The sequence below is a fragment of the Podarcis erhardii genome (assembly GCF_964252035.2).
Source record: "Podarcis erhardii genome assembly, chromosome: 13".
NCBI lineage: Eukaryota > Metazoa > Chordata > Lepidosauria > Squamata > Lacertidae > Podarcis > Podarcis erhardii.
The window spans coordinates 699051-725565 of record NC_138502.1 but is presented as its reverse complement, the minus strand read 5'-3'; the positions used below and the strand labels follow the sequence as shown (position 1 = coordinate 725565).

The following is a 26515-nucleotide window of genomic DNA, read 5'->3' as shown; positions in this document are numbered from 1 at the left end:
AGTTTAAAAGGGGGAATGTTACTCTGCTAAATTGTGAACTTGTTAACACAAGGTGGAAAGGCTATAATCAGACAATATATCCTCTCCTGCATCCCTGAACATTCCTACACCTCACTCCCCTTTCCCCACAAGAACCACAAGCAGGACCACAAGAGGACCTCTCTACATGACAAATCTGAAGAATCATGAATTGTGTAGGCTGTTTATGTTAGCTAGATTTAATATGTTTCCCTTGATGATAGTGAGAGGAAGATATCTAGCTATCCCAGAATCTGAGCGTCTTTGCAAACGTACTAAACAGGAACCTGATACTTTGGAGCACATTTTCTTTTCTTGTGATTTTATCATTTATGCCAGAAGACAACTATTAGAGGCCTTACAACTCAACAGGCTCAATTCTACGCTACCAACGGTTCAGGACTTGCTCTCGGACAGGAATGATCAAATTACTTTAATAGCGGCTGAATTTTTGAGAGCTGTCCCATGTAGAAAGACTAAAGAGATTTCGTGGTTCTTAACTGATCGGTGAGGTGGCAGTGCTGTATTGTATTATTTCTGCAAATTGATTTTCTCTGGAGTTAAAGATCTGACTGGGACAAACCTTGTTATGCTGAGCTCGTATTTTGCACAATTTGTATACGGTGTCCGTTTGATAATGTGTGGTTTGCTATGCCTAATAAAGGATTTTAATTCATAATGAACAGTCTACACCCCCCCCAACCAAATTCAGAAGCTTTATTTCCTCCGGCTATGGAGGCAGAGTAGAGTCAGCCTGGCTAGTAGCCACCCTTAGCCCTCTCTGGCCCCTCCTGAGGCAGGGAGTTCCGCAGGTTAACCCAGCGCTGCTGCGTGGAGAAGGGCTTTATTTTCTCCCAATATATTCAGCTTCACTGGGTGCCCATGGATTCTGCTGTTATGAGACAGGAGGCAGGGGGAAAACTTCTCTTTCTCTCTCTCCACGCCTAATAATTTCATAATTACTCACCATTCCTCTGAACTGTTACACCCTCCCCAAAAAAAGAACAACCCCTGCTTTCAAATTTAATGACATTTGGAATGTTTTTGTCAAAACCAAGGTGACACATGGATTGTCATATACTTGAGGGAAATAATAAGTTTATCTCGCTACGTATATGAAATAAAGGTTTCATTTATGAAAGGTATCTGAAGAAGTGTACATGCACACGAAAGCTTATACTCAGAACAAACTTAGTTGGTCTCTAAGGTGCTACTGGAAGGATTTTTTTTATTTTTATTTATTTATTTCGACTGCGTCAGACCAACACGGCTACCTGCCTGAATCTATTGACATATATATGACATATATGACAGTTTTGTTGCCTTAATTATAATTTATGGATTTTCCTATCGCTGTTTTCCACTGCTTTTAAAAACCTTTATGAATTCTCTTTCTCCTCCCTTTTTATATTCTTCTTTCTTGATTCACTTCACTATAATAATCTCAAATAAACTATTGATCACAATAATCCCTGCTTTGGACTACAACTCCCATCATGTAGCTGCGCTGGCAAGTGGCGGGAGTCGCGGTCAAAAGCAGCTGGAGGCCAGAGGCTGCCCTGAGCCTTTCTGTTCCCCAAGAGTGTGGATTTTAGAGGTGCAGAGGGATCTCAAAGTGACCCACGGTTGGGAAGGCGGCACAAGGATTGGGGCGTGGGTGTGCCAAATTCTGGCCCCGCAAAGGGCACCGTTGCACCCAGGCCGGCCGCCATCCTCAACCCCAAGAGGCTGCTTCTTTGCTGGGACCACCCATCCCTGCAGAGACCCCCTTTGTACCCACCTCTGGGTAGGACCACTCCGGGGAGAAGTCGATAATAGACACCAGCGGCTGCGGCGACGCCACGGGACCTCCGTCTACCGCGAAGCAGGCCTCCGCCAGGGCGGGCCTGGGGCTCCCGGACCTGGCGCCGGGGTCCTCCTCAGCGCTCTGCACGCTGCCGGGCGCCCCCTCCTCGGTCATGAACTCCTGGATGAGGTCTGGGAAGTGGCTGTCGAAGGAGAGGCTGAAGGATCCCCCTGTGGCGGCCGCGGCCGTCTGGATCATGGAGTACAGCTCCTCCTGCAGTTCCGTGGCGGCCATCTCTGTCTCCGGACGCCCGGCTTCCCCAGGGTCCCCCTCCTCCTGGCTGCCCCCTTCGCCCTCGGCCGCCGCCGTCTCCATGGGGGTGACCTCCGGGCTGCTTTTGACCTCCGGCGGCAACGGCGACTCGGTGGCGGCAGCCGAGGAGGAGGCGGCAGCGGGCGAGGTGGGCATGGGCGCCCGCCCGGCCCCGTCGTCCTGGATGAAGAAGCGGTTGGTGGGCACGTACAGAGGGTAGGTTGCTGGGGGTCCCGCGGGGGCCTCCTGGGGCTTGGTCTTGGTCTGCAGGCCCGCCCCACCGCCGTAGGTCTGGCCTTGCTTGGGGCTGTTCAGGAAGCAGTCGGGGTCAAAGGCCGCCGGACCTGCCTCGCTCGTCTCCATGGTGGACTCCAGGTTCTGCGAGAGGACCAGTCCCGGGCCGGGCAAGAGGGCCAGGCCGAGTGGGGGTGCGGGGGCACCGGCCGCCGGCTCCCCGGACACCAGGTGCTGGCTAGGGGTCAGCGCCAGCGGCTTCTCAGCCCCGCTCAGCCCGGTCATGACCAGGATGGTGCTGCCAGGGAGGCCAACCGAGAGGGTGACAGCGGGCAGCTCCTGCTTAGGGAAGCCCTTTGGGTGGGCCAGGCCAGGCGGGGGCAGCGTGGAGTCTGGGGAGGCCTCGGCCATCCCTGGGGAGGCGGCGGCCTTGGCCAGCTTGGCTTCCTTGCCATCAGGTCCGGACGACTTGGCCGCCTCCGTCTCAGCCTTCACCTCGGGGCCGCCAGCAATGTTCTGGACCTCGGTCAGGGCGGGGTAGGGGGGCGGGCGGACCTCCACCTTCGGGGAGATGATCCGGTGCTTGGTGCTGCTGCATCGGTGCGGGACGTGGCCGGGGCTCCCTGGAGAGGGAAGAGAAAAGTGAGCAAATCGGTTTCGGGGGATCTCGAAACCGACATGTGCCAGCGGGGTGATGCTGCGGCAAAGAAGGCGAATGCAATTCGAGGCTGTGTCAATGGAAATATAGCGTTTCTGAATACAGTGGTGCCTCGGGTTAAGTACTTAATCTGTTATATAAGCGCACTTTATAATCTCAAAATACAGGACAAAAACACTTGCAACACTCAGTTAATGTTGTACTTGAATCTTGTTTTGAAATTGTACAGTGGTACCTCGGGTTAAGAACTTAATTTGTTCCGGAGGTCCGTTCTTAACCTGAAACTGTTCTTAACCTGAAGCACCACTTTAGCTAATGGGGCCTCCTGCTGCCGCCACACCACCGGAGCACAATTTCTGTTCTCATCCTGAAGCAAAGTTCTTAACCTGAGACACTATTTCTGGGTTAGCGGTGTCTGTAACCTGAAGCGTATGTAATCTGAAGCATATGTAACCCGAAGTACCACTGTATACTGTTTGAAGATTGAGAAAGACTGTGGAAAACAGACCTAAAATTTACAGATTGCTCCCTCTTGAAAGAAAACTACTTGAAAATGATGTATAGATGGTATACAACACCATTACAGATTGTAAGAATGTACAAAACTGGGTCAAATATATGTTGGAAATGTAAGGAAAAAGAAGGGACATTTTACCATATGTGGTGGGAATGTAGAGAAATTTAAAAAATTCTGGGAAATGATATACAATGAGTTGAAGAAAATGTTCAAATTAACATTTGTAAAAAAATGCCAGAAGCATTTTTGTTAGGGATTGTAGGAAAAGACCTGCCGAGGAAAATGAAGAATATGTATGCAACAACAGCGGCAAGATTCTTAGCAGCACAAGGATGGAAGAATGAAGAAACCCCGACAAAAGAACAGCGGCGAGGGAAATTGACGGACTATGCAGAACTAGCGAAACTGACGCACAAACTGCGTGATAAGGACAACTGTGACTTTAAAGAAGAATGGCAACTCTTTACAAAGTATTTAAAGGGGAAAAAACGAACTGGACTCCTTGGCAGGTTTTGAATAAACAGACACAAATTTATGGTTGTTAATATTATAGATGGATAACTTAGGGATCTTTACATTTGTATGGGAGGAAATATAATGAAGATGATTTGTTGGAATAATTTGTTATGTGGAAATAGTTAATAAAAAAACCCTTTTTTTAAAAAAAGGAAATATAGCGATTCTGGGTCAAGGGAAGTGATAGCACCAATTCTTCTTGCTTTGGTCAGCCCCCCTGTCTGGTTCTGGGCGCCACCGTTTAAGAAGGAGATTGACAAGCTGGAAGGTGTGCGGAGGACGGCGACTGAGATGATCAGGGGTCTGGAAACTGAGCCTCACCAGGAGCGGCGTGGGGAGCGTAGGTTGAAGTTTAGGGGAGCTTTAGATCTGAAAATATTAATTGTGCTCTTCCCACGGAACATAAAAATGTCATATGGCAGCAATTCGCCCTTCTGCCACTGGAGGGAACCAGTCCCTCTCACATAACCCATCCAAACACAAAACCAGCAATAAATGGCTGCAGGAAGTGATGGGGAGACAGAGGGAACAGGTGTTTTGGACCACAACTCCCATCAGGCCCCAGGATGTCAGCCATGTTGGCTGAGGCTGATGGGAGTTGTAGTTCAAAACCTCAGGAAGGCCTCAGGTTGGAGAAAACTGACCTGGTTTAGGGGATTAAGGAGAGAGGGAGTTTGTGCGCATGGTGAGTTTGCGAGTTGGCGTAGCAGTAGATAGTTTGGGGTGAAACTAACTGCATTAATCGGATCTACGGTTCCTGTCCAGCTCCTTTCACTTCCTCCCTTGCAGGAGAGCTTTCTGGTGCCAAACGCGGGTGGCGCTGTGGGTTAAACCACAGAGCCTGGGACTTGCCGATCAGAAGGTTGGGGGTTCGAATCCCCGCAACGGGGTGAGCTCCTGTTGCTCAGTCCTTGCTCCTGCCAACCTAGCAGTTCAAAAGCACCTCAAAGTGCAAGTAGATAAATAGGTACCACTCAGGCGGGAAGGTCAACGGTGTTTCCGTGCGCTGCTCTGGTTCGCCAGAAGCGGCTTAGTCCTGCTGGCCACGTGACCCAGAAAAACTGTCTGCGGACAAATGCTGGCTCCCTCGGCCAGTAAAGCGAGATGAGCGCCGCAACCCCAGAGTCGTCCCCGACTGGACCTAATGGTCAGGAGTCCCTTTACCTTTTACTGACTGCAGAGGTTTTTTTTAAAAAAATCCTTATTGTTTAATTTAATTTATTAGTAGCATTTTCTTGCCATGGGCAACTCAAAACAACTTTACAAAAAAGCAAAACAAGCACCTCGTATATTTAGTAAAACCTTGGTGTTTGGGGGGTACTTTAAAAAACATATTCCCTGCCCTCTTTAAGAGTGCATAGATTGTTAACAGCCAAAGATTGAAAAGGCTTGTTTTTGCCGGGCACCTGACACTAGGGGAGCCTCTCTAGCGAGAGCATTCCACAAATGCAGAGCCACCACCGAGAAGGCCCCGTTCCCGTGCTGCCAGCCTCTGGGCATCCTGTGGAGGGGGCACGCAATGGGGTCCCCCCCCGACTCCTCCCCATCAGTCAACCATTCACTTAATACCTAGTCCCTTCAATCCAGCCTTTCTGGACCTGTGGGTCCCCAGATGTTGTTGAACTACAGCTCCCATCACCCCCAGCTAGCAAGGCCAGAGCTCAGGGATGATGGGAGTTGTAGTCCGACAACATCTAGGACCCACAGGTTGAGAACCGCTGCTAATCCTTTTCCTTAAGAACAAGCAGTGTACAAAAACACGTTGATTGTGGGTATGGCACAAGCTCACCGGACTAAATCGTTTATATCATTATGTGTCGTGCAGAAGCCAATTTAATGACTGGTGTGTGTCGGAGAGAGACAGAAACCCGGATAACTGTGGGGCAATGTACCTTAGCCTTCCCGAATCCAGGGCCCGCCAGAGGTTTTGAGCGATATTCGCCCCCAGCTAAGATGGCTGTGCTCACGACAGCCTCAGCATCGTACAGGCCTACTGGCTGGGGGTGTTGGGAACCGTAGTCCCAAACATCTGGCTTGAGAAGGGATCTATCTATCTATCTATCTATCTGTGCATCTATGTGATTCTTTAGCCGCGATTCTCGCACTGAAAGAGGGTTGGGCTGGATGGCCTCTGGGGTTCCCTCCCGTTCTACGGTTCCATGCATTGCAGACAGGAAAGACTAACCGAGGCCGCTGCTGCAGAGGCAGGCGTGAGTCCGGGGAGGGGGCTTGGCCTGGTGGCTCTCCAGGATCTGCTGCACCAGCTGCTCAATGGAGAACTCGGCCGTGCCATTTCCGTTGCTGCAAGTCCACTTTATCCCGTGAACTGGAGGAAGAGAGGAAAGCAGGTTTTGCACCCATGCGGCTGTCATGCCTCCCCACCCTACACCAAAAAAGGAGCCTGGGAAACGTAGTTCCGTGAAGGGGTGCTGCTGCCCGGGCCTGCCAGGGGCTGTAGTGCAAAACTCCGGGGGCGAGGGGGGGCACCTGATGGTTGTGGAAACTCAGCACCTCAACAAAACTACAATCCCCATGGTTCTTTGGAGGAAGCCTTCCCAGCGAAGCGTTTCCTGGTTGGGATAAGGCTGCCTGATTATCAAGTGGCAGGGAGTTCCAAAGATTTCTTACAAACGCAGAATGGGAACCACGTGGTAACCGCACATAGCTGTCAACTTTCAGATTTGAAAATAAGGGATCAGCGGCCTCAAAAATAGGGGATCAGCAGCCTCACCTGTCCCGGGGGCAGTCTATGGGATATCTAACAATCCGGGATAGCAGCGGGAAACAACGCTGGAATAAGGGAATTTCCCGCAAAAAAAGGGAAGGTTGACAGCTATGTAACTGCAGCAGGTTGGAGCGGTCGAGGGGACACCTGTGGGGTGGGGCGATCTCATAGCAGCCACCCTGGACCCTAAGCCCTCAGAAGCCCCCCCCCAAACACCCCCCCCCCAGAGAGACCACCACCCTGGCCTTACACATTGGCTTCAATTGGCCAACCAGCTCTTCCTTCGACCACTTCAGCCACTCCTTGCGGTCGCTGTTGATAGAGCACAGGACAGGCCCACAGATCTTCCCGCAATCCTCAATGGCCGGAACATTCAGGTAATGAACCAGCACAATATCCGGATTCTGGAGGGAAGGAGAAGAGAGGGGCTATTGGCCTGGGGGTGAATTCTGCCAAAGGGCAGAGTTTTGCCAAGTTACAGGGAACCAGGCAGAGGGCCTTCTCGGTGGTGGCGCCTGCCCTGTGGAACGCCCTCCCACCAGATGTCAAAGAGAAAAACAACTACCAGACTTTTCGAAGACATCTGAAGGCAGCCCTCTTTAGGGAAGCTTTTAATGTTTGACGTATTACAGTATTTTAATATTTTTTGGGAAGCCGCCCAGAGTGGCTGGGGAAGCCCAGCCAGATGGGTGGGGTATAAATTAAATTATTATAATAATTATTATTATTGCCTGTACAGGCAGAGAGGCGCTGGGGCTGAAGCCCCCTGACCTTGCAACCCTTCTTACAACCCCCCCTGTTGTGTAGGTCCTGGTGACGCCCCTCACCTTTTTAAACGCCCATGTCCCCATTGGCCCCCGTGACTCAGGGTTAAGTCCTGACGTTCAAGCTGAGTGCAGGGTTAAGGCCCGGCGGTTTCCTTTTTTTTCGTTCCCCCTCCCTCAAATTCAACATCCATATTCATTTTCTAACATAAACCTATTACATAATTACCGTATTTTTTGCTCTATAAGACTCACTTTTTCCCTCCTAAAAAGTAAGGGGAAATGTGTGTGCGTCTTATGGAGCGAATGCAGGCTGCGCAGCTATCCCTCTTGCTGTTCTGGCTTCTGAGATTCAGAATAATTTTTTTCTTGTTTTCCTCCTCCAAAAACTAGGTGTGTCTTGTGGTCTGGTGCGTCTTATAGAGCGAAAAATACGGTAACTAAATTAGAATAGACCTAATTACTCCAAACTTCTCTTTGCTGCATACAAATATAACACAGTTAGAAATTTTATATTAAAGCTTTTATACTATAAATAATATTTCAAATTCCCCTATACTTCTAGGTCTAGGTCAGCGGTCCCCGACACTTGTAGGGGTCCCCGCCCCCTTGGTTCCACAACCAAGCGTCCCCCAACACGATCCTACCAAAAAGCATTATTCAGAACAGTGGTTTGCACGACCCACCAAGGAAGGTACCATGAAATCCAAAACAATAAACTGCACATCTGTTCGGAATCCAGTTGAAACTATTTAGTTCAGTGGCTCCCAATTAGCTAAGTACTGAGGGCCCCCCGTTTTTCAAAAGCCAAGCCATGGACCCCCGACTTTTGAAAATGCTGATCTCTCTGCGATAGTTCTTGGCATGTGAATGGCGCCACCAGAACTTCCAGTGCAAAACTGGGAGGTGCATCTCCCGGGCCACCCTCCCGAGTGTGTAACGTGAGCTGCATGTTTTGGGCCCCCCCCCCCAAAATGGGGTGTCCCAGACAGTTGATAGGCATATGCTACATACTACCCGGGCGGGATACATCACTGATTCCCAACCTTTGGTCTCCAGCTGTTTTTGAACTACAATTCCCATCATCCCTGACCACTGGTCCTGCTAGCTAGGGATGATGGGAATTGTAGTCCAAAAACAGCTGGAGACCCAAGTTTGGGGAAACCCTTGGGTTACATGGACTTCCTGGCGTCCATGCACCACCAGTTGGGAACCGCCGATTTAGTTTCACCATTTCGGCAAAAACGGATGGGACTTGATCAGCTTTTCAAAGCCTGACAGGCGTTTAGCAAGCCTCTTAGATACCACATTTAGGGACTGATTCGCTGTTCAGTAAATTCCTAGTGTTAGCCATGGGCTTGATGAAGTGACCCCAGTTTCCCAACGTCTGGTTTGAAATCACTTAAAAGGGGTTTTAAATCGCCACGTTTAGTAATCTTGAGTCAATTTTCTTGCTTGGAAAGACGTTGGATGACCATGCATGAAATCAATAGCCTAATATATACCGTATTTTTCCATGTATAAGACAGCCCCATGCATAAGACGACCCATATTTTTGGGGTATAAGACGACCCCCAATTTTAAACTTAAAAAATTGGGGGAAATATAGTCTTATACATGGGAAAATACAGTGTATTTCAATCAGTATATGGCTACCTCCAAAACATGCACAAACCTTCACCTACCACAGATGTACGTCTCCTTTCCTCTTAGCTCCCCCTGGGTAACCTCAGTGCCCCTTGTCCCAGGAAGCCGAACCACCCACCTGTGGTTCCAGACTCCTGAGTTTCTGGAAAAAGAGGGGACTCTGGAAGAGCAAGCGGGAGGCCTAATCTGGCACGGCAAGGCTGCGTCCACACTAGGGTGTTCAAGTGCGCATGGGCCGCTGTTTCCGCACATGAATTTGTGCATGTGCAGAGGCCTTCCATCTTATTCTCCCGAAGGGTTGTCTTGTCCGGCCCTCAGAAACTTGATCCCTGCACCGCAGGAGGGGCTGGACTAAATGGCCCCAGGGACCCCTCCCAACCCATACAATGAATCCTATGATTCTACATATTTCGGCTCCGTGGCACATACCTGTAGCAGCCAATAGCAGCGCCGGTGGAATGTAGGGACGATGGACGAGTGGACGTAGCAGCCGTAAAGACACTGCGGAGGGGAGGGCAGAGGAAGGAAAGCGGGCAGGTGAGGCAGCAGGCAGAGGAAGGTGGAACAACCTGTGCCCTCCCCATAGCAAATCCCAGCCCCCAGCCTGGTCTCCTGGAACCCAACCAGTAAGAGCTGTTCAACAGTGGGACGGACGCCCTCGGAACTCTCCTTTGTTGGAAGTCTTTAAGCAGAGGTTGGGGGTCCACCTGTCAGGGATGCTTCAGCTGAGATTCTTTGGGATCCCTTCTAACTCTGCAGTTCTTTGATTCAGAAAGCCATGCCCCAAGACACCCTGGACCCTGGGTTCGGAGGACCTGTGAGCAGGCTAGTCCTCTCCCACCTGGTTGCCATCAGGGCTGTCCATCGTGAGTCCTGAGGAGACGGCTGGGCCATAGCTGTCAACATTTCCCTTTTTTAAAAGGAAATTCCTTATTCCGAATAGGATTCCTCGCAAGAATAGGGAAAAGTTGACAGGCGCTGTGGGTTAAACCACAGAGCCTAGGACTTGCCAATCAGAAGGTCGGTGGTTCGAATCCCTGCAACAGGGTGAGCTCCCGTTGCTCGGTCCCTGCTCCTGCCCACCTAGCAGTTCGACAGCACGTCAAAGTGCAAGTAGATAAATAGGTACCACTCCGGTGGGAAGGTAAACGGCGTTTCCGTGCGCTGCTCTGATTTGCCAGAAGCGGCTTAGTCAAGCTGGCCACATGACCCGGAAGCTGTGCACCTGCTCCCTCGGCCAATAAAGCGAGATGAGCACCGCAACCCCAGAGTTGGCCACAACTGGACCTAATGGTCAGGGGTCCCTTTACCGTTACCTTATGGTCTGGGAAACCCTGATCTCAGTGGCCTAGAACAACTGCTCTTCAACCAAGATGTTGTCGGACTATGACTCCCATATCCCCAGCAATCTTGGCCAACGGTCAGGGATGGGACGAGTTGCGGTCCAACAACACTGAGAGGCGATACCACAGGGTCCTCGCCTCTGGAGCAGCAAGAAAGGAGTTTTCTCCATCTTCCCTGTGACAAGCCTTTCTGTATTTGAAGATGGCTCTCCTATCTCCTCTTTTCCTGGATAAATATCCCCAACTCCCTCAGTTATTCCTCATAAGGCTTGGTTCCTAAAGCCTTCATCACCTTGGTCTCCCTCCTCTGCACACCTTCCAGCTTGTCAACATCCTTCTTAAATTATGGTGCCCAGAACTGGACTCCAGGTATGGTCTGACCAAGACAGAATAGAGTGGGACGATCTGGACACTAGACCTCTGCTGACGCTGGACCTCGACTGCTTGGCCTCGCTCAACTTCCTGGATCCTGGGCTGGCATTATATTGTGTCCCACATCTCTTGCCACATCTATCATTACAGATTTGACTTGTTCATCCTTTGTATGCCACTCTAACAGCAAATTATACATTTTAGATTAGATTTTAAAACAAAACAAATTCCTTCCAGTAGCACCTTAAAAGGTGCTACTGGAAGGAATTTGTTTTGTTTTGACTATGGCAGACCAACACGGCTACCTATCTGTAGATTAGATTTTAAACATTAGTAGCTAACAACTCCATTTCCGATTTGGTTTTTTTCCGTTGCAAAACCACTTTTCTTATCAAGCTTATACAACTCATTGACCTGATAATATTGTAGCCAACCATCCAGTTTATCTTTAATTTGATCTAGTGGTCTGCTGCTGAACCTCGACTGCTTGGCCTCACTTGGCTTCCTGGAGCTTGGGCTGGGACCAGTGGCCTGTGGCCTGGCAGGTCCCTGGAGCATGGGGCTCGCGCATACCTCTATTAAGGTCCTCTCTTCTCCTAGCTGGAGCCGCTGCAGAAGACGGGACGCTCTGTGGGGTCCCTTCCCGTGCCCCACACTGCATTAGGGGCCTTGGCAGATGTCTGGGGATGCTTGTCTTGCCAGTTGGTACAATCCTGCCTCCCCCCCGCCCTTCCCCTTTCCTACCTCCACGCCTTTCACTTTCAGCTTCATGTGGTCCTCACGGGTCGTCTTGCCGTCTTTCCGCTTCTTCCAGCAATAGCCGTCTTTCCGGTACTTCACCTTCTTGCGGTTGTACAGGATGATGGAGCCGTTCTGGGGTCTGCCGGACGGGGAGAAGGAGGAGAGGGGAGGAGTGAGCTTTGTAGACCACCAACTGTATTTACGGGCCCCTTTATCCCATCTCCTTCTCTCCGAAGGATATCAGCCTTGTGGTATCCAAGGTTCTCTTCCTTCCCGTTTTACCCTCACGACAATCCTGTGAGGCAGGTGAGGCTAAGAGACTGGCCCAAGGTCAAACGCAGGGAGCAGTGGCGTAGCATGGGGGTGCAGGGGGGGCCGGCTGCACTGGGCGCAACATCTGGGGGTTAGGTGGCACAAATCCACGGGTTAGGGGACGCAAATTACTTGCCTTGCCCCGGGTGCTGACAACCCACGCTATGCCACTGGCAGGGAGCTTCATGGCGGAGTGAGAATTCGAACCCTGCTCTCCCCCAGGTCCTAGTCTAGCACTCTAAACCACAATGACACAAGGATTTGCCATATCGATTTGTCAAGTGCTGTAATTGTGACGTTTGGCCTACTCTTTTATAGCTGCTGGTTCGTTAACAGCGTTCCGTAGACTGTTTCACTGATGGCACATGATTTACACTGCGCTTGCGATGGCCTGCTGTGTTACTGTTGTTTCTCAGCTGCGTTGGGATTCATTTGAACGGAAAGCAGCACAGAAATACAATAAGCAGGTCAATCGGGGCCGAGGCCCTTGCGCCAGAGCTATTAGCACAGCCGCGAAAACTCACGCTTGGACAGCTGCACCAAATAAGGGTCTGGTGACTTCTGTTTCAGTGTATCTGGAAAAGTCTGCATGCACACGAAAGCTCATACCAATAACAAACTTAGTTGGTCTCTAAGGTTCTACTGGAAGGATTTTTTAAATTTTATTTCGACTACGGCAGACCAACACAGCTACCTACCTGTAACTATAATAATAATAATAAATAAATAATTTTATTATTTATATACCACCACCACCCCAATCTGTATGGGTTGCCCCAGCCACTCTGGGCGGCTTCCAACAGATATAAGAACAAAATAAAACATCAAACATTAAAAACTTCCCCCTACAAAGCGGCCTTCAGATGCCTTCTAAAAGTTGCACGGTTATTTTTCTTTTAGTGCGATATAAATGCAATAATTGAGATTTAAAAACAAAAGTTTTGCAGGAGAAGAACCATGGTTAAAACAAAGGCAGCCATGCCAGAGCCTTTGAGACAGAGTAAGGGTATTCAAACAAAAACAAATCACTTTCCGGCATCAGTCCATGCTTGGAAGCCACTGCGCAGCAAGTTTGCCTCCTCTGTGTGAGATTTCCATCTCTGGCACGGAGCTGGGCTGAGCCTACATCCCGTGCCCCAGGTAGGTGTCCCCCGAAATGTCCCAGAGTCAGAGGCATGGCCCTGCCTCACACACACCTACCTGGTCTTGGGGGAACACGACAGCCACTCTTCATGTTTCTCAAAGGTGATCAAGTAGGAAGCGATCTCCTACGACAGAAAAAAAAAGAGGGGGTTTGGGGCTCGTTCAGAAAAACACCACTCTGCCAGCAGCCCAGCTGTTCTTAGGAGACGGGAACCCACACAGGACTTCTGAATGACAGAAACCATTGCGGGACTGACAGGACGGCAAGTCAAACGCCAACACACCCATCAGGCGAAAAGCAAGCATCTCACGTCTCCCCACAAGGCAGCCGTAACCCCACACAATTCACCCCATGGGATCGCAGGGCATAAGAAGATAAGAAGCGCCTTCTGGAAAACATTATGGAAATGATGTATACCGTATTTTTGCTCTATAAGACTCACCTTTTCCCTCCTAAAAAGTAAGGGGAAATGTGTGTGCGTCTCATGGAGCGAATGCAGGCTGCGTAGCTATCCCAGAAGCCAGAACAGCAAGAGGGACCGCTGCTTTCACTGTGCAGCAATCCCTCTTGCTGTTCTGGCTTCTGAGATTCAGAATATTTTTTTTCTTGTTTTCCTCCTCTAAAAACTAGATGCGTCTTCCCCTAAAATCGACCCCGCTCCCTTCCACGAGTTCCCCTCTTTAATGTGCAGAACAGATTAAAATAAAAGAAAATAGAACAAAGAATAAAGTATAATTTAACAACCTTTGGATTCAAAATTTCCCTCCCCCCCTTTCCCGGTTGCGTTCCCCAATGTCCATCAATGCCTGTTGTCATCCTGGAGATCCCACATCTAGGCTGAAATCCTTCACAAGTCCACTTTGCCGTCTTTTTAATAGTCTTTGCCGTCTTTTTGATCATCTTTAGTTTCAAGCGTCCAATCTTGGAAAAGCTCTATCTCAAAAAGGTCCATTTTTTCCATCCAGATCTCTGTATTTAAGAGTAAAAACTCCAATTTTGTTTCTTTAGACCTTTCAAATCTGGATGTCCCAAATGTTCCCACTTCCAGCTTTGTCCAATTCTTGTTGTTCATGTTGTTCTTATTATTCTCTCTCCTCACTTTCCTCTAGTTTCTTTTCCTGCTCTCCTGCAAAAACGTTCCAATTCCAAAAGCTTCTAAATCCCCTACAGAGGCTTTGTTATTCAGGAACAAAACTTTACGTCAAGTCCCTTCCATTCTTCAATAGATAAATCTATTGTCTCCTTTAGTGTAGAGACCTCTGTAGACAAAATAGTGTTCCATTTCTGCAGTTTCCCAGGAGATAAAAAGTCCAATTCAAATTCCATGCCAGCAATACTTGTAGTGTCCCACAGCCCCTCTAGAGGGATTATAGTAACTCAGTTTCCTTCCAGATCGCACCCAACAGTCAAAGTAACTTGTTATTCCTTGTTTTAAACAATTTATATCTAATTTGTAACAAATGTAACCAGCAAAGTCCTCATAACAAAGTTCTCTTTTTATTCTTCAGCTTTGACAGCTCCTTTGACAGCTGTCAAAGCCTCTGTTTCTCCTCCCCCGGCGCTCTCGCAGATCGCTCCCGGTTCCCGGGGGGGGGTTGCATTTTAGCTCACGTTCTACTTTTCTCCTCCAGCCCAGTCTTATAATTTTCCATCGTGAAATTAGTGACTTTATCAAAATAAGGTAGCACTCAATCTTAGTTGTTAAATCCTTTGCTTTAAATCCTCTACGACAGGGGGGGAGGCGGACTTCCTTTTTGCACCTCCCCCGCTCGCTCCGAATTTAATTTTTTTCCCCCTTTTTAAGTCCAGTTTCCAATTACTCACGGGTTGTTCTTTTTAATCCGAATTTTCAATGGAAGAAGTCAGCGCTCTCCGCCAAATGGCATGCGGCTTCGCTCGGTAGGGGAAGCGGAGGACTCATAGCACCACACACACCCCCGGCACCCGCTCCGTAGCCTTTAAAAAGGCTCCTTCGCGGGTCGGGGGGGCGCAAACGGTGCCCGCTGAGTCACCATGCCCATGGGTTTCGGCGCCCATGGTTTTTGAGGGTCCCCGCGACGCCGACGCGGTAGAACCCAGCCCCTGCCGAGCAGGCTCCCTCCGGAGCTCGGAGGGAGTCCGCCATTCGGCGATGGCGCCAACCCAGAAAAACATTCTTAACATTGGGTTAACTATAATAAGTTTAAAATTTGGGGTAAGAACTTGCTGAATCTATTTGAAGGAATTGGAATACAAGAGGGGGTGGGGTGGGGAAGTCCTGGCAAGATGCTAATGAAAATAAGGTTATAAAATGGATGTTTTCTTTTTTTCTTTTTTCTTTTTTCTGTTATATTTGAAAATGTTCAATAAATATTATTAAAAAAACAAAAACAAAAACTAGATGCGTCTTGTGGTCTGGTGCGTCTTATAGAGCGAAAAATACGGTAGGTGGTACCTAATGCCGGTAAAATTAGCAAAGATTTATCATACGGATTATAATCTATGCTGGAAGTGTAAAGAAAAAGAAGGCACCTTTTATCACATGTGGTGGACGTGTCCTAAGGTTAAGGACTTCTGGGAAAAGATTTATAATGAGTTGAAAAAAATGTTGAACAATCCGTTTGTTAAGAAACCAGAAGCCTTTTTACTTGGAATAATAGGATTGGAATTGCCCCAAAAAGATGGTAGATTATTTTTGTATGCCACTATAGCGGCAAGACTGCTATTAGCCAAAAAATGGAAATCTCAAGAAATACCAACGGTAGAAGAATGGCAGATGAAGATGCTGGAGTGTTTGGAGCTGGCTGGACTGACTGGGAGAATCCGCGATCAGAAAGAGGAGGAGTACCAAGAAGATTGGAAGAAATTTAAAGACTATTTAGTTCAATACTGTAATATAAGATAATTAGAAGATACTTGAAAGTGTCTGATAGGCCTAGGATTGGAATAAGAATGTTGTATAGTAATATGAATTTAAGTGAAAAAAGAAAAGAGATGAAGATAGATAGCTGAAGGAGTTAATTGTGTTAGAAAAAGGATTTTGGAGAACTGCTACAATGAAATTCAGTTGGGGAGGAATGGAGGAAGTCAGACCACAATGAAAGCTAACTTGGATTCTGGAAGTGATGACTGTTTATACTCTTTTTTTCTTTTTTCTTTTTGTATTGTAAGATGTTTTGTTTCGTGTTTTTTATATGTTATAAATGTGGAAAATCAATTTTTAAAAATTGGGGTGTGTTTTTTTTAAAAGCACCTTCTGGATCAGGCCAAAGCCCAAATCTTGCTCTCACAGAGGCCAACCAGGTGATTATAGAGGGACTCCCCTCCTGCCGTTTCCAGAAACTGGTACCCAGGAATGTGTTCTGACTGTGCAGGCAGAACACATTCTTCACTGTGGCTAGAAGCCGTCCATAGCCCTCTCCTCCTCCATGAATCCTCTTTTAAAGCCTCTTCCTGTGGCAGGGAGTTCCATAGTCTAACTCTGCACTGCATGAAGGACTTAAAAAAACCAAAACTGTCCTGAATATTACAGCATTCAGCTCCACTTGACGTTCACGAGTTCTAGTCTTATGAGAGAAAAACATTTCTCCTTCCGCTTTCTCCAGGGTAAGTGCACCAGGGTCGCTTTATTTGGTTTGTAAAAACCAGTCAAGGAAGGAAGGAAGGACAAAGGCTTTTCAGCGGCGATATTTATCCCTGTTTTAAGAATCTGTATTGGATTTCAAACTGTTTTCGCAGACGGATGTGCTCCTAACTGTTTGCATAAATGCAGTTTTTAACTGTTCACATGTATGAAATTGGTTTTGTTTTAATCCTTGATGGCATTTACCGCAAAAACCGCCTAGAGGTATTTTACAGGAAGCCGTTCCTAAATGGAACCTGAGAAGTATAATTAAAATAATCATCATCCCCGGAGGTTCTATAGCAGGTTATAGCACCTGGCGTGTATATCCCCCCCATTTCAAAACAGGGCAGTTAATGTGAACAACGCCCATCCACCAGATGTCCCCGAAGCAAAACTTATTTTGGTACAGCTCTGCATTACCCAGTGCCCTGTCTCCGGCTGCGGCAGTTGCTGACACCCCCAAGAAGACGACAGGGGAGCCCTTTTCCCCAGCAAGCAGAAACTGGCCTTGTTTACTTGGTGCTGTTGAGAAGCCCTTTGCACTCACTAAGACAGGGGTCAGCAACCTTTTTCAGCAGAGGGCCAGTCCACTGTCCCTCAGACCTTGTGGGGGGCCGGACTATATTTTTTGGGTGGGGGAATGAACGAATTCCTATGCCCCACAAATAACCCAGAGGTGCATTTTAAATAAAAAGATACGTTCTACACATGTAAAAACACGCTGAGTCCACAGGCCGGATTTAGAAGGCATTTGGCCGGATTTGGCCCCCGGGCCTTAGTTTGCCTACCCATGCACTAAGGAGCACATCAGTTTATGTGAAGAGGCGATGATAGGAAACGGTCACAATCTGGAGGGGACAGGCCGACCTGTTACTGATCAGGTGTTGTTTACAGATAGGTGTTGTTTGTTATACATTTAACAACAATAATTTAAAAAAAAAAAAACTTTGCAAGTCCTGGGACCCTCAGGCCAGTGACCCACTGTTATGTACTGAGTTGAATAGGATCCAAAATGCAGCAGTCTGATTGGTCCTAGAACAATAGGATCCAAAATGCAGCAATCTGATTGGTCCTAGAAGAATAGGATCCAAAATGCAGCAGTCTGATTGGTCCTAGAACAAGAGGATCCAAAATGCAGCAGTCTGATTGGTCCTAGAACAATAGGATTCAGAATGCAGCAGTCTGATTGGTCCTAGAACAATAGGATTCAGAATGCAGCAGTCTGATTGGTCCTAGAACAGTAGGATCCAGAATGCAGCAGTCTGATTGGTCCTAGAACAATAGGATTCAGAATGCAGCAGTCTGATTGGTCCTAGAACAATGCAGCGGTATGATTGGTCCGCAGGACCCACCTAATCCAGCTCCAAGTGGAAGTGAATCCACAACCTGATTAGCCTACAGGAGAATCCCGGAATTAGCCAATCACGTGCAGCCCATTGTGTAAATAATGTATATAAAGCAGATATTGTGGGGGAGCTTCCATTCCTCCTCACCACTATGAGTTGAATAAAGAGCATGAAATCCACTCTCGACTCCCGAGTATATTTCATCCACCTTATCCAGGATCCTGTCCCCAGATGCCGGCAAGAAACCCGCAAGCGGGATCCGAACACAAGGACCCGAACTAACAGAATCAAGTCACGAGAAAGTAGATTCCGACTGAACATCAGGGAGAATTGTCTGACAGCAAGAGCCAGTCGACAGTGGAAACAGAGACCCTTGGAGCCTCCTTCATTGGAGTTTTTAAAGAAGAGGTTGGGTGTCCATCTGTCATGTATAATCTAGTTGAGATTCCTGCATGGAAGGGGGTTGGACTAGATGACCCCTAGATGCCCTCTCAACTCTACAATTATGATTCTAAGAAGGAATTCCTTTCATCTGTCCTTCCAATATTCAGCTTCGCCTCTTCCCTACAGGATCACAGCTGAGGCCTGGTCAGTCGCCCTTGCCACCTGCCCTTTCCATGCGACAGGTTTGGATGGAAGTGGTCAGGGTTTACAAAGCAATAACGTCCCCAAACCCTGCTCCATGCTCCCGGGTGAGTTTCGGGAGCTTCGAACGTTGCCATATATTTGTGATTCATAAAATATTCCGATTTCAATTTTCTTTTAGGATTTACATTTCCTGTTTCTACTCGCTCCCCTTTGTGCATTCGCTACAATTATTTAATTTGCTTCTTGGGGTAGAAACGGCTTTCTTTGGTGTTTTCACCGCACCAAAGGGAGCCTAGGGTGGCCTGCCCACAACCCAGCTGGACAACAGAATCAGAAAATCAAAACACTCTCCAATTATGAAACCGTAATAAAACAATGATGCATTCTGGAGGGCAGAGATGGAAACATCAGCCCCACAGTCTCAGTCGCCTCTCAGCAACTGCAATTCCTGCACCACAGCGGGTTGGACTAGATGACCGCTGGGGGACCCTTCCAATTAGAATTTTATGAAAACCTGCAACCTGGCTGCCTTCTTTATTGACCTTCCAAATTCTGCTTGGGGGGGGGGAGGCTTTGCAGACTACTTATGAAAACATGTTTTGTAATATGTCATCCGTCCATCCCCCGTAAGATGAACTCAATCTAAGGGTCAATAATGTGGTTTCTGAACATGCTGCAGAGGGAAGTGAGGAGCAGGTGGGGCTTATCAATCTGAGAAGGGAGCCCATCCAGGAAAAGGAAAACCCTGATTCTAAACCTCCACCGCCTTGCACAATATCTTCCGGAGAAGAAAAAGCACAGGGGTAAACCCTATGGAAATCGAGAAAGGAGTCCCTAAGACTGTTGGACGATGCCTTGCACGCCTCCGTCCAGCAACTCCTGCAGCCAAGCTGGTGCCCAATGTCCTGCTCTGCTTTCCTTTGGACCACACCAGCAAAGCCAAGACGGGGGGTGGGGGTTGTCATCTGGGCAGCCCAGGACCCCCAGACACACCGCCCAGGCTTGCACCCCAGGGAGGCCACTTTGGGGCTGTCAACACAGAGGTTTGACCTCACCCCGGGAGGCGAACTCCACTGTCTCTCGAGACAGATAGATGCCAGCAACAATTTATCTATATTGTTAAGCGCTACGCAAGTATTTTTAGAAATAAGCTAAATATTAAATGTGGGTTTGCTAAAGCTTGTTATTCCGTTCAACACAAACAAACTCCGCTTCCCGCTGACGTTGTTGCCCCCACGTCTGCCTTCTTTTGCCCTTATCAAGTTTGTCAGCTTAAACCATAAATGGCATATTTCCCAAACTTCCGATGACCAAGAATCTATGGAGGGTGAGGGTGTGTGTGGGGGGGTGCATTTTCAAAATCCACCATCTTAACTGCTGTTAATGCATGAGCTACTATTTCCATGTCCTACTCCCAATATTGTGTCCTTAAGGCAGGGGCCAGGAACTTCAGGCCCAAATAAAGCTAAAGGGACCCCTGACCATTAGGTCCAGTCGCAGACAACTATGGGGTTGCGGCACTTATCTCGCTTTGCTGGCCGAGGGAGCCAACGTACAACTTCTGGGTCATGTGGCCAGCATGACTAAGCTGCTTCTGGCAAACCAGAGCAGTGCATGGAAACGCCGTTTACCTTCCCGCCAAAGCGGTACCTATTTATCTACTTGCACTTTGACGTGCTTTTGAACTGCTAGGTTGGCAGGACCAAGCAACGGGAGCTCACCCCATTACGGGGATTTGAACCACCGACCTTCTGATCGGCAAGCCCTAGGCTCTATGGTTTGACCCACAGCACCACCCCTGGCCTACAATCCTCTCCATGTGGCCCTCAGAGCTCTGCCCAGGCTACCCCCACCTCCTGTCATCAGTGCTGCTAAGTGTAGCCACTGGGCTGGATTACTGATCATGCCTCTTGACTGTCTGGACCAATGACAGAGAGGGGTCTGTGCAGGAACAAGACCACTGTACAAAAGTAAGGATTTCCAAACATTGCCCTGCCCATTTTTTGCCCCTGGCCCCGCCCACTGCTGCCATGTGCCCGCCCCCAGGCTGGAAAAGCTTGCCCATTCCTGGCCTTCAGTTAGCCAAACCCTATCTTATAAAAAAACTTAGGGATTCAAATATTCTAAGGAGTAAATAGGAATACGTAGCGTCCCCAGGTGGTCAAAGGCTCTGTGAATTCTACAAGCCCTAATGACTGCCAAGAGATTGATACCAATGAACTGGAAGAATGAAGACATAATTCCTGTTAATCGATGGATTGATAACAGTGATAACAATTGCAATGTATGAACGGACTGCCTGTAGGCGTAGACTTTGTTTAGACAAGTATACTGATATCTGGAAAGAGTTCATACAGAAGGCAAAGGGCTCTTAGTAACCATATTAGTAACCATGCATAGATTAGGATAATAATAAGAAGAAGAAGAAGAAGAAGAAGAAGAAGAAGAATGGGACGCGGGTGGCGCTGTGGATTAAACCACAGAGCCTAGGACTTGCCGATCGGAAGGTCGGCGGTTCAAATCCCCTTGACGGGGTGAGCTCCCGTTGCTCGTTCCCTGCTTCTGCCAACCCAGCAGTTCGAAAGCACGTCAAAGTGCAAGTAGATAAATAGGTACCGCTCCAGCGGAAAGGTAAATGGCGTTTCCGTGCGCTGCTCTGGTTCGCCAGAAGCGGCTTAGTCCTGCTGGCCACATGACCCGGAAGCTGTACGCCGGCTCCCTCAGCCAATAAAGTGAGATGAGCGCCACAACCCCAGAGTTGGTCACGACTAGACCTAATGGTCAGGGGTCCCTTTACTTTTAATAATAATAATATATTATATATTATATAATAGCCTATAGCAATGCAATTTACTTAATGTCTTATGTTGTGCTTTTTGCACATTCATTTCCTTTCTCTCTTCCCCCCTCCACATTTTTTTTTTCATTTTCTTTTATCACTTTATTCCTTTATAAATGAAAATCTTTAAATAAAATATCAATTTAACTATCCATAAAATACCTCGTTGGTGTTCCAGCGCAGTCGCTCCTTGGGCAAGGCGGGACACTTGGGAACGCATTCCACCAGCTTCCTAGGCAGGAAAACCTTCAGGTGGTGGTTGTTCTCTGGAAGGGACGAGGCAGGCGGAGGGTGAGACCCGTGCTGGGCAGGGCAGGGGGGTGGCGAGAGGGAAGACAGGCTCCTGGGCTTCTCTGGGAGGGGGCCGGTGGGCGAGAGGCGGGGGGCCGCAGATCCCAGGGGAACCGAGGGGAGTGGTTGCTCCAGCACCCAGCATCCTGTTTCTGAATGTTCACCTCCACCCAAAACTCTTGCTGATAGGAACCCAGCAGGAGGAAGAGAAAAGAGCTGGGATAAAAGACCCTTTCACCCCAATATGTTAAGGACGGCCTTCCCCAGCGTGGCCGAATTCAGGTGTTCTGGGGCACGGAATTGCTGACGGCACCAGGCCATGATGGAAGGCTGTGCCAGGGTTTCGTTTTCTTGGCAGGGCCTCCTGTAGCCCTTGCAAAGGTGCAGACATGGGATGAGGAGACTTAGGGTCCTCTTGCTAGTTTTGGAGAGGGACCCCACTTACATGCTTGAAAAAAAAACCCACGAGTCGCCTTCTTGACCAGTGCTCCAAGCCATGTGTGAATGCTAGTTCTAAATACATATGGAACACACACACACAGAGAGAAAAACCCAACCAAAATATTCAACAGCCTATTTTAAATAAAATTTGTAAAGCACCGGGCCACTTGGCTGGCCAGCAAAAATTCGAGCACTGCAGCCCAGAAGCACCTTCTTGGGTGAAGGAGGCTGGTGCCAAAGTGAGCGGCAAAACCACTAGGGAACAAAGCATGGGTGCCAACACTGAAAAGGCCCTGCCGCTCTCCCGCCTGCATGGAGAGTGGGAGGCAGGGGATGGTCTCTTCCACACAAGCCCTCGGGGAGATATAATTGGGGCAAGGAGCACAATCCAGACTTGGAGGGGAGGGCTCCATGAACAGGAAAGAGAGCCCAGGGAAGTATTGGGGAGCCAGGATTCCCGGGTCTCTTTGGAATGGGAGAAGGACGGAGGAAAGATGGGAAAGGATCCAGCCCCCAAGAACTCACCAGAGACCTCTGTGGCTTCCTTGTTCATCTTTAGAGCGTTGAGTGGCAACAGCGTTAGAGTTTTTGGCCAGGGGGGCTCAGATCAGGACGCGTGAGGACTGGGATCAGACCTGGGGAGGCAGCGGGTGGGGAGGTGGGTGTTTAGGAAGGCTGGGGTGCAGAGGCACAGAAGGCAGCCACCTACCCTCAGGGCCCACCCCCAGCCTATATGACCCATTTTATACCTGACACATCCCCCACAGGCCCCACACATCCCAGGATCCACTGGTTTTCTCCTCCCTTCTCCCCACCCCCTCCCTACACAGCACAAACAAGAACCCCCACCCACATTGGCTAGCTAGCACCCTCATCTCACAGATTATTTAACTGCGATTCCTGTGTTTCAGCGGGTTGGACTAGATGACCCTTGGGGTGCCTTGCAAAGCTATGATTCTATACCTCTGCATTCTCTAAAGAGACCCTCTTTAGACCCTGCCTACGAAGGGGTGAACTCCCCCCCACTTTTCTACATCAAGCTTATTGCTGCCCCTTGCACCAGTCCCAGCCCGAGGGGGTTTGGGGGCAACTGGAGGCGCCCCTTCCTTGACCCCCTCGTCAAGCAGTCAAGTGAGATCACCCACAGCCAGCCCCCTGCCTCACCCACACACCCCCTACAACTGGGCTCCGGCTCTTCTGCCACCCACAACCCCCAGCCTTTGTGCTCCAGCTTCCCGGCAGAATAGGGACCATTTCAGAGCTGCAACCACGCAGGAGAATCTCGCCGTTCCCCCGCCCCAGCTGCCAAGCTCAGCCCCCCACATCCAGCCCCCCCCCCGGCCAAGCGCCCCACGTGGCTCCGGCCGGCCCCAGCCGCGCCCCCAGCCCCGAACCCAGCCTCCCCCGCCGGTGGCCGAGAGACCACGCCTCCCGCCCCATCGCGTCCCCCGCTGGCCCCACACCTCGGTTACCCCCGCGACGCCGCCCATCCCCGCGCTCCATCCGCCCCACCGGCCGCCCTGCGCCCCCCACCCGCGCCTGTGGCCCTCCGGCCCCCGCCAGGCCCCGCGCGCAAGGCTGGCCCTCGGAGCCCTCCAGCCCAGCCGTAGGGCGCATCCTTCGCTCCCGGGGCGCACCTGCTGCTGCTGCTGCTGCTGCCGGGGCCGCCGCCTCGGCTGGTGCCCGAGCTCCGCCGCCGGCCGCCATTCTTCTCGCCAGCACCGGCTGCGGCTCGGCCCCTGCCCGCCCGCCTGCCTGCCTGCCTTCCTTCCCCTGCTCCGCCCCGATCGCTGACAGCTCGCCGCGGCCCGGCAGCGTCTGAGCTCAGCGCGCAAGAGGAGGCGGAGAGCCGGAGGAGGAGGAGGAGGAGGAGGAGGAAGCCGCCCGGGCCAAGGGGGCTCTGGAGGCGGAAGGCGGCGCGGGATCAGGCGCAGATCGGCGCTGGGAACCGGGCGGAGAAATTTCCCACGCTTCCCGCTCCGCCTCCCGAGCTAAAAGAGCTACCCGGCGCTCCGAGCCAGGCGGGACCGGATCCCCACCCCACGGGCGGGGGGTCGGGCAGCCCAAGAGGCGCCCCCCGTCCCACACGCCCTCAGCCCCATAAGAACCGCAAAGTAGAAACGGGCCCAAACCAGGAAACAGCGGCTGCGTTTCAGCGGAGTTTTTGCGCACACGCGCTATCCTCGTTCGTTGCAACATTCCCAGGCCTGGCAAGTCTCGCCGGAATCACAAAACGTTTCGCCCAGGAGCTTCGGTGAGTTTAGCCTGCGGACAGAAGGCATCGTGGAATGGGAGCGTTGGAAAGGACCCCCAAGGGGCATCTAGTCCAAGCCCCCCCCCCCTGCAATGCAGGAATGTCGACTAAAGCATCCCTATACGAATTCCTGGAGGATAAAGGGTATCGTTGGCTGCTAGCCTCCGTGGCTGTATCCTGCCTTCCCTCTCCGAGGGAGCATACCTCTGAATAACAGGTCCTGGGCATCATAGTTGTGCTCAGATTGTGCTTGTGGGTGTTCAGTGGGCACCTAGTTGGGCGCCGTGAGAACAGGGTGCTGGACTAGACGGGATCCAGCAGGGATCTTATGAGAAAAATAGCAAAACCCAGTCAGGGTTGAACTAACCAAAACGTAACCATCTGTTATGATTTTTTGTTTTTCAGATTTGTACACCATCTGAAGATCCCAGGGCGATTCACAACATAAAAGTACAAACAGAAAACACAAAATACATAAGAAAACAAAACAAACATAACAAAACAAAAACAAACCAGTAACATCCCCTTGCCGCCCACCAAACACATTTTAAAGGCCATGGATCTGCCCAAGGCCTGGTTGAAGAGGAACGTTTTTGCCTGGTGCCTCAAGGTGTATAATGAAGGCACCAGACAGACCTCCCTGGGCATCCCACAAATGGGGAGCCACTGCAGAGAAGGCCCCGTTCTCGTGAAAAGGGCCTCAGCGGATGATCTCAGGTTCCTAGTTGGTTCATATGGGGAGAGGCAGTCCTTGAGGTACTGTGTCCTGAGCCGTTTAAGGCTTTAAAGGTCAAAACCAGCACTTTGAACGGGGAGCCAGTGCAGTCAGGCCACGGTCGGTGTCATAGGATCAAACCCTCTTGCGCCGGTGAGCAACCTGGCCACAAAATCCTGCAGCAGCTGAAGTTTCTGAACCAGAGCATAGGAAGAAGCTAGGCTGCCCCTGTCCAGTTAGGGCAGGGGTCAGCAAACCTTTTCAGCAGGGGGCCAGCCCACTGTCCCTCAGACCTTGTGAGGGGCCAGACTATATTTTGAAAAAAATTAATGATGCAAGAGCACCACGAGCCCCGGTGGCTGCTTACCTGTGTCTTGTGAGCGGCAAGGGCTGGCAGCGGCGCGAAAGGGCTCCAGAGAGGGGCTGCTTATTGCTGGCACCAACAAAGCCCAGTCCCCTTCCTTCTCTAGGCAGGGCGGGGAGAAGCCAGGAGGAGGGAGGGAGGGAGGGAGGAGGCTCTGGCGCCGCCGTGGGAGGGAGAGGGAAAGAACGCGCACGCTGGTGATCCAAGCGGTGATTCCCAGACCATCCACGGGCCGGATCCAGAAGGCAGTTGGGCCTGATCTGGCCCACGGACCTTAGTTTGCCTACCCATGAGTTAGGGGCACAGCTGGGCCACCAGATGAAGCTGAGGGAAGGCACGCCAGGTCTCATGAGTCTCAAGCGACAGCAGTGGATCCAGAAGTATCCCAAAGCTAGGCACCCGCTCCTTCAGAGGCAGTGTAACCCCATCAAGAGCAGGCAACCTCCCCGCCATCTGGTCTGGAGAACCACCCACTAACAGTGCCTCAGTTTTATCGGGATTGGGCTTTAGTTTATTGTAAAGGAGAGTTGTGTGTCATCAGCATATTGCTGACAATGTGGGGGTGACCCCACTCAGCAGTTTCCTATAGATGCTGATACGGAAGGGGGGGGCATGTCTTCTTCACCTTCTTCTTCGCTACAATATATCAATTTATTTCCAATTGTCAATGTCAAAAGGGACTAAAATCTATAAAATTCATAGAAACTCAACGTGCCAATTTGCTCAATTTCTCTAGGACTCCATCACACCTCCCCTGTCCTCCATAATCCCTCAAGCAAGGTGTCAAGACCCTAATCCTGTCAAATCACTCTGCCAAATCTTTCCTCAGGGCAGTGCCAGTACATGGACCATTGTCTTCTCATCGCTGGTACTCAGGATGTGCTTATCTGCGCATATCTCCAGCTCTGCATATTTCCCCCTCCCTCCTCCATATGTTAATCCTGTGTAACCTAACCTCTTCTTAATGTATTCATGATGTAACCT

The 26515-nt window shown here is 50.0% G+C and overlaps 1 protein-coding gene across 8 annotated transcripts in view; it reads right to left on the bottom strand.

Moving 5' to 3' along the window:
* Nucleotides 1-24940, bottom strand: part of CAMTA2 (calmodulin binding transcription activator 2) — a gene marked incomplete at its 3' end in the record, with an annotated part of 61855 nt that extends 36915 nt beyond the window's left edge. For 5 of the 8 annotated variants that reach the window (XM_081835597.1, XM_081835602.1, XM_081835601.1 and 2 more), the window contains exons 1-9: nt 23851-23965; nt 22724-22836; nt 21629-21732; nt 13146-13213; nt 11637-11772; nt 9607-9678; nt 7017-7170; nt 6227-6367; nt 1799-2973 (exon numbers count right to left, since the gene is read on the bottom strand). In XM_081835597.1, coding sequence (XP_081691723.1) covers nt 1799-2973; nt 6227-6367; nt 7017-7170; nt 9607-9678; nt 11637-11772; nt 13146-13213; nt 21629-21732; nt 22724-22751 — 1878 coding nt within the window. In that variant the 5' untranslated portion in view covers nt 22752-22836; nt 23851-23965. Of the gene's footprint in view, nt 1-1798; nt 2974-6226; nt 6368-7016; nt 7171-9606; nt 9679-11636; nt 11773-13145; nt 13214-21628; nt 21733-22723; nt 22837-23362; nt 23470-23850; nt 23966-24330; nt 24454-24819 lie in introns of those variants that run through there. The other 3 variants (XM_081835598.1, XM_081835599.1, XM_081835600.1) reach the window with 3 other exon arrangements.
* Nucleotides 24941-26515: the final 1575 nt, after the last annotated feature.